At 40.0% G+C, this 15,869-nt stretch overlaps 2 protein-coding genes across 2 annotated transcripts in view; both read right to left on the bottom strand.

Annotated features, from left to right (window-relative positions):
* The window catches only part of LOC109484526 (retinoic acid receptor RXR-alpha-B-like), a 39,653-nt gene extending 24,384 nt beyond the window's left edge, over positions 1 to 15,269 (bottom strand). Inside the window, exon 1 of the mRNA XM_019787841.1 lies at positions 15,082 to 15,269. Coding sequence (XP_019643400.1) covers positions 15,082 to 15,085 — 4 coding nt within the window. The 5' untranslated portion in view covers positions 15,086 to 15,269. The remainder of the gene's footprint in view (positions 1 to 15,081) is intronic.
* LOC109484590 lies at positions 7,810 to 8,917 on the bottom strand. Its single transcript, XM_019787915.1, has 2 exons — positions 8,542 to 8,917; positions 7,810 to 8,150 (listed from the first exon to the last, which is right to left on the bottom strand). The coding sequence occupies exons 1-2, from the start codon at positions 8,896 to 8,898 to the stop codon at positions 7,833 to 7,835; spliced, it is 675 nt and encodes a 224-aa protein (XP_019643474.1). The 5' UTR covers positions 8,899 to 8,917; the 3' UTR covers positions 7,810 to 7,832.
* Positions 15,270 to 15,869: the final 600 nt, after the last annotated feature.

Below are 15,869 nucleotides of genomic sequence, written 5' to 3'. Positions count from 1 at the left end.
ATTCAGGACCAGAATCAATTTTTTTTTTTTGCAAATCAGAAAAAAACGAAGAGGCGAATCCGAGAACCAACATATTAAATTGGTGTGGCCTCAGTGATTAAATTGTTTGTCTCTGTTGCTGTTCATCCAAGTCTGTGCTTTTAAATATTACAAGAAAACTCAAAATGTATTTTATGACTTTCATCTTCAATACTTTCAATCATGGCATAGTACAAAAAGTAAGTAGGGTTCAGTTTCTTCATTGCGTACTTGTGGGACTTTTGGAAAGGAAAAATAATACATGTAATAAAATAAAGGCAACTAGGACATTGCCAGTTTACTATAGATTATATGTAGTGTCCACTAGAAATCATACAAGAAATTTATAATACAATATACATGTAAATGATTAAAAAATGATAAAACATGAACCCTTAAAATAAACAAAAACTGGCAGGAACAACTCCATACATTTATGGGAGTGCCCAGCTGCCTTCACCAAACAATCTCACCTTGACCAATCCCTAGCTCCAGGGGAAATAGCTAAGTCCCCTGAAAGCCCATTACTGCCTTAACCAGATTTTAACACCTGTGCCCCAGTCCTTAATTCACCATTAAGCCTTCAGAATGGGTTAGAAATCCTAGGATAGGATTATTGGGGATACTGCTCCTCTTTGGGGTAGACCTTCTGCTCTCGGCAGTGTGGAAATGGCTGAAAATGCACCCAGCCCTCCCATCTCCTATCACCAACAATCTACGTTGGATTGAAGGTCAACTTGGGAAGCCATTTTTCCCAGAGATAAATGGCAACCGGGTGACATTCTGACCCCAGAGGAACATTTCATCTGACAGGCTGGGGTAGATCTCCTTAAATAGGTTGTCTGGCTTTAATAACCATTACCCTCCAACTCTTACAAGCCGTCCTTATGGCTGACACTCAAAGTTTGTACATGGAAAGATTTCTGTTCATCTCACAGGTAAAATGAAGTGACACAAATTTCTGTACTCCTCATGAGTACAAATGCGTACACATAATGTATAATGTTAGACATTTGGAACATTGTCAGTAAAAGTCCACAGATACCCATATAGTAAAAGCCTGGGATGTTGTCCAACATTTCCAATCTTGGGACATTGGATGAAAGATGGTGCTCTTTACACTACTAGCACATGTACATTTCAATAAATCATACTTACTTAGATGAAGGGGTGGCTTGTCTGTTGTTTGGCAATACAGTTTTGAAATACCTCAAATGTTTTGACACAGTTCTATCAACAAGTAACCAACTATCATCATCACCATGTGTAATATAGATACAGGGACTCCATGTCAAAGTTTGAAGCAATAAAGAAGCAACTGTACACAAATGTAAACATCTCAAAATGAAAATTTCAAGGTTCACAGTTAGCTGTTTTCATAGCAATATTATATCAACAAAGCAATCAATACGACCAAACAGAAAGTATGCAGCTTACCACTTCACAGTCTGGACCAGGACATAACTTCAAACTTCATCCAGTTGCAAATCCACAAAACAGGCAACTACTGCTGCCCAGCCTGACTTCAGATACTTAGTACTAAGTGCATTTGCTATATCATTCAGAAAATAAAAACCCAAGCTATAGTGTTTGCATGCACAATTGAACAATGACAAGGGTGTGTGTGTGGGTGTTTACATGGCAGAGGCTGGGCTGTCCCAGAAAGTGGGCCAAGGTGACACGCTGCATGAATATACCATATGATGGGCACACAGATATGTCTTGGGTGATATTCTATGCCTCTATTGGCAATCATAAGGAAGGGAGAAAGGTCAGAAGATGCTCCTTCTAAATGCCAGTTTTCTCGTTTGAACCTTTTTATCATTCTGCCACTGTCCCAGATTATGGACAAGGATACCTTGCTTGTGTACCTTCTCCTGGCCATGCCAAGGAGATGTTCTTAATTTACCAACTAATTACCTGAACACCAAGTCAACAAATAAAAAAGATGAAAAAAAAACTTACATACAAGTATGTCCTTATAACATTGTACTTTAGCAAATATACTGTATCATCTAAGTCTAATCAATCAATAGAAGTGCAAATGTGTTAAAAATGGCAGACATTTACCATGTTCTTTTTCCTCTGTTTTCTAGGATACAAGATATAAATCACTAAAATGTCAAAAAAGGCAAGTTACATATATGATTGCTTCAATGTGCAAATTGCAAGTGCAGTACTTGTCTTAATCTATGCATCTGGGTATGTAAAGACCAGATTAAATTACATAAACCTTAACGGTACGAAAACTGTGTACGTCAAATTTTTCCTTCATGTAAATCAGCCTGCTTAGACATACGTCAAGAACATATGTTCAGATCGTACATTACCTCGACGGGGGACATATGATCTGCATGTACGTTCTTCCGGTATGTCGAAGCAGCTTGATGTACACAAAGAAAGGATTTGACATGCGTAGTTCGGTTTTCATATGCTCGTCTCACATGCATATATAGTTTTCATGACGTCAGGTTTCTGCCTGCCTGTAAATTGGGTCAAAATTTCCATTGTTTGAATTCCGAACTTCATTTTCATTGCTTTTGGCCATACTATGCCCATAGCAACATACAAAACAGGCAAGAGGGAAGAAGAAATCATGGCATGTTCAAATCAAAGAGCAAGAGGTTTGGTAGTAAGTTTAAAGTTGCACTTACCTATGAAAAGAAATGCATTACTTCCAAAGTAGATTTGAAGAAACAACAGCAGCTGCGGCTAATATTTTGCGATGGACACTGTGAACTTTGTAAAAACCAACCTGCCAGCTACCAACAGCACACAGAAGCATGCATCACCTCCAGGGTAAAACATGGCGTAACTGCCACCTTATGCATGCACTGAAATGTCAGACAAATGCCACAGTAGGCCAACAAGAAGACAGCAATTTGGAAGGGTGCCTAGAGCCTTCAACCACATGGTTTATTTTTTTCACCACCAGTAATTAGGTGTAGCAGTCTGTTCGCGACAGTACGAAAATTCTAAATTTTTCTCACCGGTATGCAATTTGGTAAACAGGTGGGCTATCAAACAGATTTTCAGGTAAAAGGTAAAATTTGTGGCCTGCTTTTATGTAAAGACACGAGAGTCAAAATCTTTCAAAATTACATCTTCTGACCCCCTTTCTTTGACAACAGAATTCCAAACAATTCAACTGCTTTTATTAAGAAAACAGTATAGGAAAGACAGCAAAACTGTCATCTTATACGAATACAGTCCAAAATCTCCAATCCAGAACCCCTCATTATAACTCACTACCAACTGTACCTGTTGCATGTACTGGGCACTGCCAGTAGTGCTTCCAACCTTAATTCCAGGAGGAATAAAACGACAATCTCCCCCATCTCCTAAATGTCAGCTCAGCGGAGATGGCTTCTATCCTGGCTGACCAAGCCGCCTCGCAGGAGACGATGACATATAAGGGCATTTCGTCCAGGAAAAATGAATTGCCAGAAGATGTGCAACTTGTCTGAACTGTCTGCATCCATCAGCCTTTAGCCAGAGATCTCATTTTGATAACGTTCGGGGATAATCTTTTCTGAAAGGCACTTAAATGTCATGGTCTCAAAAAGGTCTTTCCCATCACATTGCCATTTTGTGTTGCATTGTTCATTTCGCAAAACTTTGAGCTTCTTTATTGTTTCGCAGGCTTTCGAGAAGTTACTTGGCAGATGGGTGCGTGAAAGCAAGAGATAAGTGTCGAAATGAGATTTTCCAGCATCCGTCCAAAGTTTTACATCAATTTTCACGGCAACATCTCCTTTCTGATTCATGATGATAAGCACTAAACCAAAAGGCTGTTTTGTTTAAAGGAATTAAATGTATAACATGGGGAAAGCAGAGAGATGACTGAGCATAATTACATACATGTGATTACCACATTCAAAATCCGAAAATTTTACACTCCAAGCAAATGTTAAATTTCAAATATTTGAAACTGTACAGTACATAAAAATTCTCGAAATCTGATATACCTGGCAATGAAGTTGTTTTTTAAATTTTTTTCAATACAAATGATGAATATTTACCTGGTATGCAAAAACCTTCAACAGCTGATATCGTGCTCCAGGCTACACTATTGTGTTATGAATATGAAAACCTTGGATCTTTCATCCTGACTGTGCTAGCTAACAATACCTTCAGGAGGTTCCTCTAATTTCTCTCCAAGAAAAACATCAAAAGACACCAGTGTACAGTATGCCTCATCTTTCTTAGTTACCAATATCAAATTTCCCAGGCTCAAAGAGGACAATTAAATTTCCTAGGTTGAAAGAGGACACATCCTCCTTGAACACTGTGGCGTGTATTTAGATGGTCATAAACATACGTCATTTTTCAAAAAACTAACAAGTTCTCAAAAGTAAGATCTGAGAAACTGCTGGATCTATTGCAACAGGAACACAAAGTGTCAGACAAATATCTTTCAATTCTGAACAAAAGCATCTCAGGTAAAAACTGAGAAGTTAGAGAAAATTGCTAATGCGACAGCAACACAGGTCCCTTCCTAAATGTTTCACACAAATATCTTTCAATTCTGAGCAAAATTCTGGGAAATTACTAAATGCGACAGAAACATGGGTGTAATAACTGCTAGATCTAATGTAACAGGAACACAAAGTGTCAGACAAATATCTATCTTTCAATTCTGAACAAAAGAATCTCTGTTAAAAACTGAGAAGTTCCAGGAAATTGCAATGCTAATGTGGCAGAAACGTGGGTTCTGAGGAACTGCTAGATCTAATGCAACAGGAACACAACATCTCAGACAAATATCAGAATTTTATTCTATCTTTCAATTCTGAACAAAAGGATCTCTGTTAAAAACTGAGAAGTTCTGGGAAATTGCGATGCTAATGCGACAGAAACGTGGGTTCTGCTCTGCATATGTCAGGCAAATGTCAGCTGCCATTCACTGGCTCCTTTCTGACAGGGAAGAGTCTCCACGGAGGGGGTGACCTTTTTCTACAGGAGCCTGTTTCAGGAGATGAATAGCATCACAATTATCATAATGGATCTTTCTCCATGTGTGCATGCAGCGGGCCTGTGCAGAGTGCATTCTTCAGCCGGGGAACTATCCTTCAACATGTCATAATACATTCCCAACAGACACCGGCGTAAATGTTGTCCACGTCCATGCATTTTATGATGGCAAAAGTTTGCAAGTTTCTGCTTTTATCTTTCTGCGATCTCCAAGCAGGTATCGGGTTGGAAAATTATAAATTTTTAACCACCTGTATTTTTTGGGTGTGTCAGTTTTCTAGCCCAACATACATGTACCAACAATATACAGGACTACAGAGTCAGAAAAAAAATTGCTGGTCAGAAAACTATACAATCTTCTACATGAACCCAACATCTGCTTGGAGATTATAGTTTTGGCCCTTACTCCATAACAGGGAACTGTTTAGAGCAGTCAAATATCGATAAATGTACCAAGATTTTTCTGCTGAGAAAGTTTTCGGAGATAAAACATAAGCGAAGATGCCTACTGATCGTTAACTTAATAAAGATTACCTTATCAGCTGTTCAGTGGTGTGGAAGATGATTTTCAATGCCAAGTTCAACACCTGGCTCTGCTGTTGTTTGTTTCTTTGTCAGCAGAAAGCGTGCCAGTCACCCGCCCTTCTAACGTATTGTTGGAAGTCTACATGAATACTGTGTGATTACTGTACTCACAGATGGCACAAGTCAGCGCAGATGTCCAACAAAATAACATTGTGAAGTGTAGCAGAATATACCAATTATCAGGGTGACTTTGAAACATAAAAATGCAAACCTGATGGTCCTGTCTATGTAGATATTTTAGTTGATTTTTTTTTGTTTTTAACCCACAGATCTGATTGAAAATGCAACGAATATATTAACCTTGTACTTTGCTACATTTTGCACTAATTTGTAGCACTTTTTCCCTTTCAAAATATTCAACATTCCTCTTATACATTGAAAATTTGTATAGTAGAGAAAGGTATCTGTATATTTTGTTCATAATGCAGTAACACTATCCTTAGATTCTGTCAAAATAAATTGTGATATGGTTGCAAACTCTGTGTGGCTATTTTTGACTTGGTATTTTCCCCCACTATATTGTCAAACAAATAGGAAACTTACCAGTAGTGAGCTACAGGTTCACACCAGTTCCACAACACAATGCCATGTTCAATCATTGAATATACATCTGGTGTTACAGACATGTTGAACATCACAAAACATACCACCAGATCTGACAGTCTCATGATTTATGCTGCAGTAAAAGCTTTTTTATGTGATTAACAATAAAGTGGAATGATAACTTCTATTGTGACATGTTCTATGCATCAACAAGAACATCCTACATACTGTCACGCCTATGTTATTTACCGTAACGATAACATCATACACAAATACAATGTTCCTGTCTAGCTGGGATAAAATTGTTTCAGAAAGGAACCATGACATTAAACATTGAAGTGTGATAACCTGCAGCATCTAGGAAAGAGTTATTGATTTTTGTTAAGCCAACTATGAGTAATTAAACCCAAGAGGACAAATTGCAATTTGGAATCAGCAGATGAGGCTATTTTATGACAACTGAGTGGGATCTGTTGTCTCTTTTCCAAAATATCAGTCCAGAATGATCGTAATATTGATACTGCTACATTGTACATGTACAGTGCTACAATATTTCAGGAGTAGAAAGAAATTCCACCTACATATACCTCTTCACACAGAATAAAGGTGTACATACAGGGCTCGAACTTAACTTTTTTCCCTACTGTCCCAGAACTGTCCCAAAAATAAATTCCAACTGTCCCAAAGTGAGGATGGACTGTCCCAAACTGGTTTTCAGGAAGTATGTATTACAACAACAATAAAGCTGAGTCAGAGAACAGTATTGCTGTGTAAGCTAATTGTCAATTGAAATAAACACAAATCAACTCAAATTGAAACTTGTCTTGGCTGGTTTATTGTGCCGACAAATGTAACAAAGACAAATGTAACAAAGTTCTTTTCAAACTTTCTTTCCATTTTCTTTCCTTCCACTTGTTATGTGTAGGCTACAGCAAGTGGCCCCTGTAAAGTGTGCATACTGCATGCTGCACACTGCAGTACTATATTATACTGCATGCTGTATCTGAGTATAATGCTGAAGCTGCAATCTTGAGATGGTGGAATACTGGCCGCCGTATGAGGAGGCCAGAGCATCTAGACTAGTGTATGTTGTTTGTGTTTGTTCTGTGTAAGTGGAAGTATATAGTACTGCAGTGTGCAGCATGCAGTATGCACACTTTACAGGGGTCCACTTGCTGTAGCCTGCACATCACAAGTGGAAGGAAGGAAGGAAAGAAATGTTTTTTTCTTATGTAAAACTTTTTGTCTAGTAAATGTAAATATTTGTGGATTGTAATACATGATGCAGTATATAGTACTGCAGTGTGCAGCATGCAGTATGCACACTTTACAGGGGCCACTTGCTGTAGCCTGCACATTACAAGTGGAAGGAGAGAAATGTTTTTTTTTTCTTATGTAAAACTTTTTGTCTAGTAAATGTAAATATTTGTGAATTGTAATACATGCAGTATAATATAGTACTGGAATCTCGTGACCTGAAGGTAGTTGTGAGTCGGCAATACATGCATCTTACATCTTGTACCTTGTGGGGACAATTGGGAGACCTGAACAATTTGAGCACATGAGAGTTCTAGTGGAGATATACCTGGTAATACCCATGAACTCATCTTGTTGCGAGAGAGGCTTCTCCAGTATGAAACGAACAAAGTCAGACTGGAGATGAAGCAGGTGGTTCAGCATCTCGTTGCTGAGAGAGGCTCTCCAGTCTACCTTCAGGTCACGAGATTCCCTTCTGGCTGTAACAGTAGACTCAAAATCCTGACATGTGTCAAGGATTTGGCATGGATTTTGAGTGTTCTTCTTCGAACCTTATCACCAGTTACACCGTGGAATAGGGCATTGCCCTTTGCCAATGTGGGCATGGCCCTACATTTCTTGCAATACATCATCTCTGCTTGATAATCATAGTCAACAAAGTCATAATCTGTCCTCCACTTTTCCAAGAAGCATCGTTTCCTCTTAGCCTCGTATTTCCGAGAAGGTGGCACTTTCCTCTTAGCCTCGTATTTCCGAGAAGGTGGCACTGTGTCCTAAAGTGAAATCAAAGTACCAAATAAAGACAATTGAAGCTAAATTGATAAAGTTCAATCAATGTATTAATTAATCAATTTATTTCTGACAAAAAGATAAAAAAACATACAAGTTTGTAGAAAGCAGAAAAAAATAAAAACAGTAATACACATTTACTGAGTCACAAAATTAAAAGAACAATAACCTTGGCCATTTACAACAGTTTATTGAAATTAGATTGAGGTCAAAGAACAAGGCCTTATAATGTAGGTACTAAATCTATGAAAAATGTATAGACTGTGACTAGTACGGAATTTTCCTTTTTTTTTAAAGTTAAAGAAAAAACATTTACTTGACAATATTTAATGTTACTTGTCAATAATATTGGAGTGGAAAAAAAAATTAAATTACCGAAGACTTCTTCGAAGGCCGCTTGTCCGTGAGGGTTTCTGATTCAGACTCATCAGACATGTCAGAGTCCCCTTCATGACTAGAAGCAGCAGGACTGTCATTGGCGTTTCCCGCGTCTGAAGGCCCTGGTCGGCAATCGGGCTGAATCAAGCCCCCCTCCCCCCTTCCGTCGGCGCATCCCTCTTTCGTACCGGCCGTACGATCTGGAGGCTGACTCTCAGTTGTTGAAACCACGCCTTCAGACTGAGATGATCCTGAACGTCTTTGAGGATCGACAGCACTGACTGCATTCGACGCCGGGGCCGCTCGCGGCGAGGAGAAAAAAGAGGTAATTTTCCTCTGTGCCATGCCGGCCATGACTCTCAAATTTTCTCATTTCGGCTGTTTTCGGCATTCCATTCGTCATTTCGCGGGAAACTACGCGAAGTTTACCGAAAGACACCGTACATTCCCGAGCTTTGCCGGTTCACTATATTTGGCATTGTCAGCTGATCTCCCAAGCATCTCCGGAAATATCCGAACATTAAACAGTTACAGTTCGCCATATATGGCAGATGCCTTGATTGGATGGAAGCTGTGATTGGTTGAATGTTGTTTACATGGATAGAATGTCTGGGAACTGGCGTGGGAAAGTGGCGCCAAGGCGACGGGCTGCAATAGATCAAAGGCGATGGGCGGGGCGACAAAATAGTGGCCACTTGCGTACACGGGTGCCACACGCGCTGCTCAGCTGAGTGTATATCGAATTCGGCGGCTTTTGGTGAGGCCCAAAAATGGGTTGCGCGCCTGACAAACGTATGAACGGCTGACATTCTGATTGTGAATGTTCGTTATTTTTCCAGTATCCCAAAAGTGTCCCAAAGTGATTTTTCAGTTGTCCCGGCCGAAATTTTAGTGGCCAGGGGACATCGGGACATCGTTAAGTTCGAGCCCTGACATATATCTGAGTAACAGTGTACAATATCGTCCTCAAAGTGTCCATGTGGTGTAACTGAGAAAGCTTGAAACATTACACAGGCAAAGGATGTTCAAATGTTTGACTATAATCTCTAGAACCCTACAAGCTACACAGAACACACAAAAATATCTCCATCATAAACTGCATTCGAGCAAGATTTTTCTGGTAGTTTTCTGTATTAAACGTATCAGCCTGCTCAATACTAGATCAATAAAACCTAAAATTTTACCTACCTGCAAATTGTGAAGAAATCCTTTCTCTATCCTTCGGCAAAACCGACAAGCAATTCTTTTCACTCTTATACAAGGTAAAACCGAACGAAACCTACATGGCACGTATTACTATTCTGATGGTCCTGCCTTCACTTACTTATAACAGTCATATGCTAATATAACATTTTCCAGTGACCTTTCCTTGAGAGCACACTTTCTTGGAGTCACCTATAGAGTAGGTATAATTTCTTACCTGGAAACTAAGTGGGAATTTCATTGAATTTAAATACGTGCCCTGTGAGTGGCTGGGGCTCACTACCTTCATTCAGTTCTTGGCAAAGGTCAACATCTCGGCTTCTCCCCATAATTTTCTACCCATGATTTTTACAGCTCATAAGTAACAGTGATTGTAAGTGCCTAGTACCAATAACTATGAGTTGATCATACTGTGCAAGAACTTTGTGGTGAAGTAAAATACAGCAGTGCAAATGGATGGTAAAATACAGTGATTAGCAGATAGGAAGTCCAATTCAGCACATCCTGTGTACCAGCCTAACCAGCCAGTCTCCTACTCCAAAATTATCCACTGGGGAGTTTTTGTCCAATGTGCATGTAGACAGCCAAGTCCATTAAGGCTTGTTAGTATTGGTTAGTTTCATTCTTATCTGCCATGCCTGATGTTCTGGCTGATTAAATCTTCAGCTACAATTTTCTTTGATTACATCTTTCAGTCAGTTTGGATCCTGATAATTAAGAAATAATAGACTCTCCAACTCCTGTTCATTAACATCATATTTTTGCTGAAGAAAAAAATGTATCAGGAAAGACTGCAATTGTCTACTTGTCCATAGTTTACTTGTGTAATTTTGAAATAAGTCTGTCAAGTAATGTATGTATATAATATGTAATATTTTTCTTGTGATCTTGATTTGTATTACATGTACCTACAAAAAAATTGTTCAATAAAAAATTTCATATTGAACCTCTTCATCCTTTGTACATTTATCAAAGACACACCAATAAGGACTGAACATACTGAGTGACTTAGTCTCAAACGCTTACATTGCAATAATATTATAATACAGTGGGTCTTACATGTACTGCACAGAAACGTTATGTACATGTATCTACTGATCTAGACACTCAAATAAATTGAAATGCCAGAAGGCTGTCACCTTTAACACAACTCATGCATTACCATAAGCGTTACATAACATCTCCAGGATTAGCTGTTTTGATCCCCAGTTTCAGCAATTAGGCGTAGTGGAATGTTGAATTGGCCAGGGCTGCTTGCATGTGGGTGTAGTGTGTGCACTACTTTATGGGACACAAATGCTACCTAAGGTCAGAGCTTGGGCTACTGTAATATATGGTACATCACCATGTTCCAAAAAACCTACTCACTCATAGTATGGTTTTGTGTAGGTTTTGTGAGATAAACTGACATAGAAAGTACCAAACATGCAGACATAAGATTTACAATAGAAAATGCTTTTGCTGTAAAATTTGCTGTAAATTTTAGCTGAATGACTTCACATTTGTGCATGTATCTGTAACCTGTTAACACAGAGGATATGCATACCAAAGCTAAAATGCATGAATACCCAGTTTTACATGCATCATATTGTCCATCTATATCATGAATAAAGCACAAGTGAGTAACTCAATCAATGCACACCTATTGGTTGTCCTTGACATCTTTCAATAGTTATACATATCACAGTCCAGTGCAATTGATTACCTTAAAATATGCATGCTCCAATATTTGTCTGACAGCATGGAAAACAATGTGCTATGGTTATTGGTAACTTTTTTTCTTCAAGACATTAACCTTCCTGTGCAACAACTGAATAAGGTACAAAAGGATGGCAAAAGCTGAGAAACTAGTCTAAAATCTAATCTACATACACAATTAACTTTAAATATTTTCAATATAGCTACAAGTGTGTAACAATAATATTGTCAATTCATATGCAAGTGGCATTAGATCTAGAAAGTGTGGCCCCTGGTCATACCAGGAGTTTTGTTACCACATGGGAGATAGGATGTCAGGGGTTGTCTTACTGAGATACATCAATTTGTGATTTGAGCTGGAGTGTTATCCCGATTCAAAACAAACGATGGAAACATGAGAAGAAAAACAGCACAAGCTCTTCAATGATACTCACTTTCTAATGCAACATCTTTTGAAATTACATTTACGTACATCTAAAGAATGGACGCAATGATATTGTTGAAATCTATTGAGATCTGGACTTGTATTGCTGGTATAACTGCCCTTACGATGTTATCCTGGGGACCAAATCTATTTTGGTGGCGGAGTCTCTTTCCTATTTGCAGAGAGGACAAAAGAGACTGAGCCGCTATATTATGTGTTTGGTCACAAGGCTGCTTTGGCATATAACAACCAGCTTCACAGAATAAAGAGACTCTTTTAACACAACCAAGTGTTTTATTCAGCCGATGTTTCGGGGACCGTCTGTGACTTACCAACCTGATGAAATGAACCAGCTTCACAGGCAATACAGCATGGCAGTGGCTGGTTATATTACACTGAACAACCAGTAACACCTAACCTCTGCACACATACACACATGTATCTAGTGAGAAAATTCTATTTCCTAGATACAAGACAACAACACCCAACTGTTACTAGGCCCAACTCAAACCTAATCAATGACAAGGCATCACATCTACAATCAAATGCAATTGGGGCTTCCCAAGGGAGGTTTCATGCTCAGAAATTTAATTCTACTGACATCAATTTGATTTCTGCAACATATAGCTACACAATATGGCAGTATGGTTTACTAACGAAGTTGTGGTGTTGAAAATGAAAGGATGCACTTTTCAGGCAACCAGTATATATTGAAGTATGTCATTCTCTTACACAGTTACAGGTTCTTGCTTTCAAACCTTAAGTATGTAAACAAAAGGGCTGATACATTATCAGGACTGCCATAAATAGTACCCTGACTGAAGGCAACACAGTCTGTTTACTCATAATGTGGTGATATCACTACTGTGCAGATCACTCCAGACCTACATGGCGTGACGCTACACAAAGAAGAAAATTTTCGTTCCAAAAAATATGAATAGACTACGATACAATTATGTTTATACCTGTAGGGAAAAGTAGAACTAGAAGAGTATGAATATCAATCATATGGCACAACCTACCATTTCAGCATAACAAACAAGCTAATATGTGTGTCAGTACTGAATAATCAGTTGTGTCTTGCTTTGAAACCAGCCTGCACAAAGCACAGCCAGAATTTCTAATCAAGGGTGTGGGATTACAAGGATGACCCCTTCTTTTCCAACCCCCGTTTCCATGCCAAATGAAGATTTCGCTTGGCTCATCCCAGGATCTGAATCATACTAAATGCTCATCGCATGGGTCTCATCTGAAATCCTGCATTGCAAAGGTTTGAAGACAATCAAATCTCGGGAGCTTGCTTTACTATAGGAGCAGTCAGGGGGCTCAACCCCCAACCCACAGGAATTCTGTGTTCCCTTTGATTCCAAGACAGCTTTCCCACCAGCCTGAGAGGACCTCTCTCCTGTTGGCAGCAAGTCATTAAAACATGGTAGCAATCAGAGATCAGCAGATAAAAAAATCATAATATCACACTGCTGAAAGTAGCTGCAGTTATACACAACACATGTGAAAACTCCAACGAGAGACATTTTTTCATACTAGTGACCTAATTTCCTAAAGTGCTGATTGGAAAAACTGTGGACACTGCTTGCCAGAGCAAAAGAGATCCCCAGCAAAAAAGGGTGAACAAAGATGCCAAGAAACTGATCTGGAAAGAACACTGTAAGTGTAACAAGATCTACATAGATATAGAATGGGTCCTACACCCCTATTAACTTGCTTAAACATTGTACATATGACAAATTGGACTTCTTTTGTGAAATGTTGGCAGGAACCAGTGACTACTGGCCACCACAGACTGGCAACAAGCCAACACCCCCTCCCATCTGGCCATAGAATGTTGGGCAAACAAGGTGATAAACCACAGAAAAATATACAAAATGTATTTTCAACAGGACAATGTTTAACTTGAATGCCACTCTTATAAGCTTAGTAAGACTATCTGGCTGCTTCTTTGTTTTCTGTCTATAAAATGACTTGAAATATTGTATTACTTTGACTTCAGATAACATTCAGACATAGGAGAACCTTTTTGTAAGCAAGCCATCTGGATGGTCAATGTCAATGCCATGCTCTTGAATTTGAAAGAAAAATCACAATACAATAGACTGTTTTTGAAAGGTGGATTGAGAGAAGCAGGGATGTAAAATAGCACTTGGGGAAGTGGCTTGTTTGTAGGCAGTTCTAAAAAAAAATCCACTTAACAAATTTGTTTAGTTCATAGGGGATCTAGCAATATTGCCATGATTACAGTGGAGTGGTATGAATGATTTATGCTTGTCTCTGTACCCATGCACGTTTTTTAACAATCCTACACCGGTACTCTGCTCTGTTTGGAAGATAAATGCAGTGCGACGTGTGGACGATTTACATGCATGCTTGCCTGTCACTGCAGAAGGGCCGAGCAACCGAATCTCAGCCCTGCATTTTTAAAGGACAGTCCAAATACACGGCATAAAATTACACAAAAGACCTCGCCGTTAAAAAAAGTATGGGCGTTCTGCCTTCCCCAAGATGGCGTGCCAGCGATTTGTGATCGGCACACGGGTAGCACAAAGCTGTCTGATGTTTGTAAAATATTAAAAATCCGGCGCTAGCGACGGTCCAAAGGGGCATTTTCAAGTGGGCGGAGCGCTTTTGTAATGGCCTGCGACTGAGCTCGGGGTCATCTGAGGGAAACTTCCAGGGACAACCCTCGAGATTTCACCCCAGACACGTAACAACGGAACCGCAAGAGCACAACACGAAACCGCCTGCGCACACAGGGTCAAAACTGGGGGAAATGGTAGAGAAAAGGGAGAGGGAACGCTGGAAATGTGGCGTAAATAATGTGATGTTCCGGTGGTCAGACCGGACGCCAGACGATCCCGGCCATAGAGACCGCCATTTTTGCGCTGGGTTCACAGTCAGTTCACAAGGGTTGTCTGAGGTCAACCTCCCAGACACCGCGAGATCGGGCTATTTCGCCGATATTTCCCACAAAATTCCACCAGGCGGGAGTTTATAATCAACACAACACAATAATCTGCGATACTGAGCCCAATCGGGGCTTGTGGGGACAACCCTGTCGGGTTCACGCGGGGAAAGGCCTCGGTTAACCCCGACTGGAGCGGCGGGAGCGAAGTCCTCCATAACTGGGTCGATGAGTGACCCCTAACGCGGTGGCTGTTTACTTCGACTTTACCCGAACAAACAACAACAAAACTCACCCATCTTCACAAGAATCGTCCGAGAGAGGCCACGGCGGACGATCTAGGCCGATGCAGAGGCAGCCAGAGCCGATGAGAGCGGCGGTTATGTCTGAATTCCAACAGTTTCTGATGCTGTTTTGGACGTCAGGAGCGCCGCCCGCCGCACCTTGTCCCTGGATCCGTGTTACCTCCCGGCATGCACTGCGCACAGCCACCACTCCCGCCACTTACATTTTAGGTGAAGGACTGGCCCGGAGTTTTCAACTAATAAAAGAAGATTAAACTTTTCCATTTCTTTTACTTCTCCATCAACAATATAATAGACGCAGTCCTAGTGGAATATCTCACGCAAAGTGTGGATGGAATGGCACCAGTGTGCAGATAAATAAAGAAAATTGTGTGAGGCCAAATGCATGTGAGACTTTATGGCCTTGCTCCAAGCAATGCTATTATACAAAGTGCCCTTGCTCCAAGTCAGGGCACCAGAAGTCTTTTTTCTTGCCTTGCCGTGTCTTTTTCGTCTTTCCAAAAGAAAAGATAAACGTTTTTCTTCTCTTTTCTATGACGAGCAAGCAAGGCAGACTCATTCAATTAACCTTTGTTCCGGAGATCTTTCAATCACAAGTCAGGGCCGACTGAAAAATAATTATGACTAGATGAATGCTAGTTCCACCCCAGTAGCTGATGTGATTAGGAAGCACTACGCACGAACCTTCTCAGTTCTGCTGTCCCTTGCAATTGCCTCAGGCTATATGTGGTTGGGTAGGCGACCCTGGTTGTATATAATGCCGAAGCAAACTATTCAA

This window comes from Branchiostoma belcheri, unplaced genomic scaffold (genome assembly GCF_001625305.1).
Source record: "Branchiostoma belcheri isolate BF01 breed outbred unplaced genomic scaffold, Haploidv18h27 scaffold7, whole genome shotgun sequence".
NCBI lineage: Eukaryota > Metazoa > Chordata > Leptocardii > Amphioxiformes > Branchiostomatidae > Branchiostoma > Branchiostoma belcheri.
The sequence above is the reverse complement of the archived record's forward strand: the minus strand, read 5'-3'. Positions and strand labels throughout refer to the sequence as shown.

Bases quoted from the DNA above. Each gene is read 5' to 3' on its own strand.
- LOC109484590 (XM_019787915.1), bottom strand. From the start codon at position 8,898: ATGGCCGGCATGGCACAGAGGAAAATTACCTCTTTTTTCTCCTCGCCG. The intron at 8,151-8,541 runs GTAATTTAATTT...ATTTCACTTTAG, and splicing joins GGCCTTCGAAGAAGTCTTCG to GACACAGTGCCACCTTCTCG.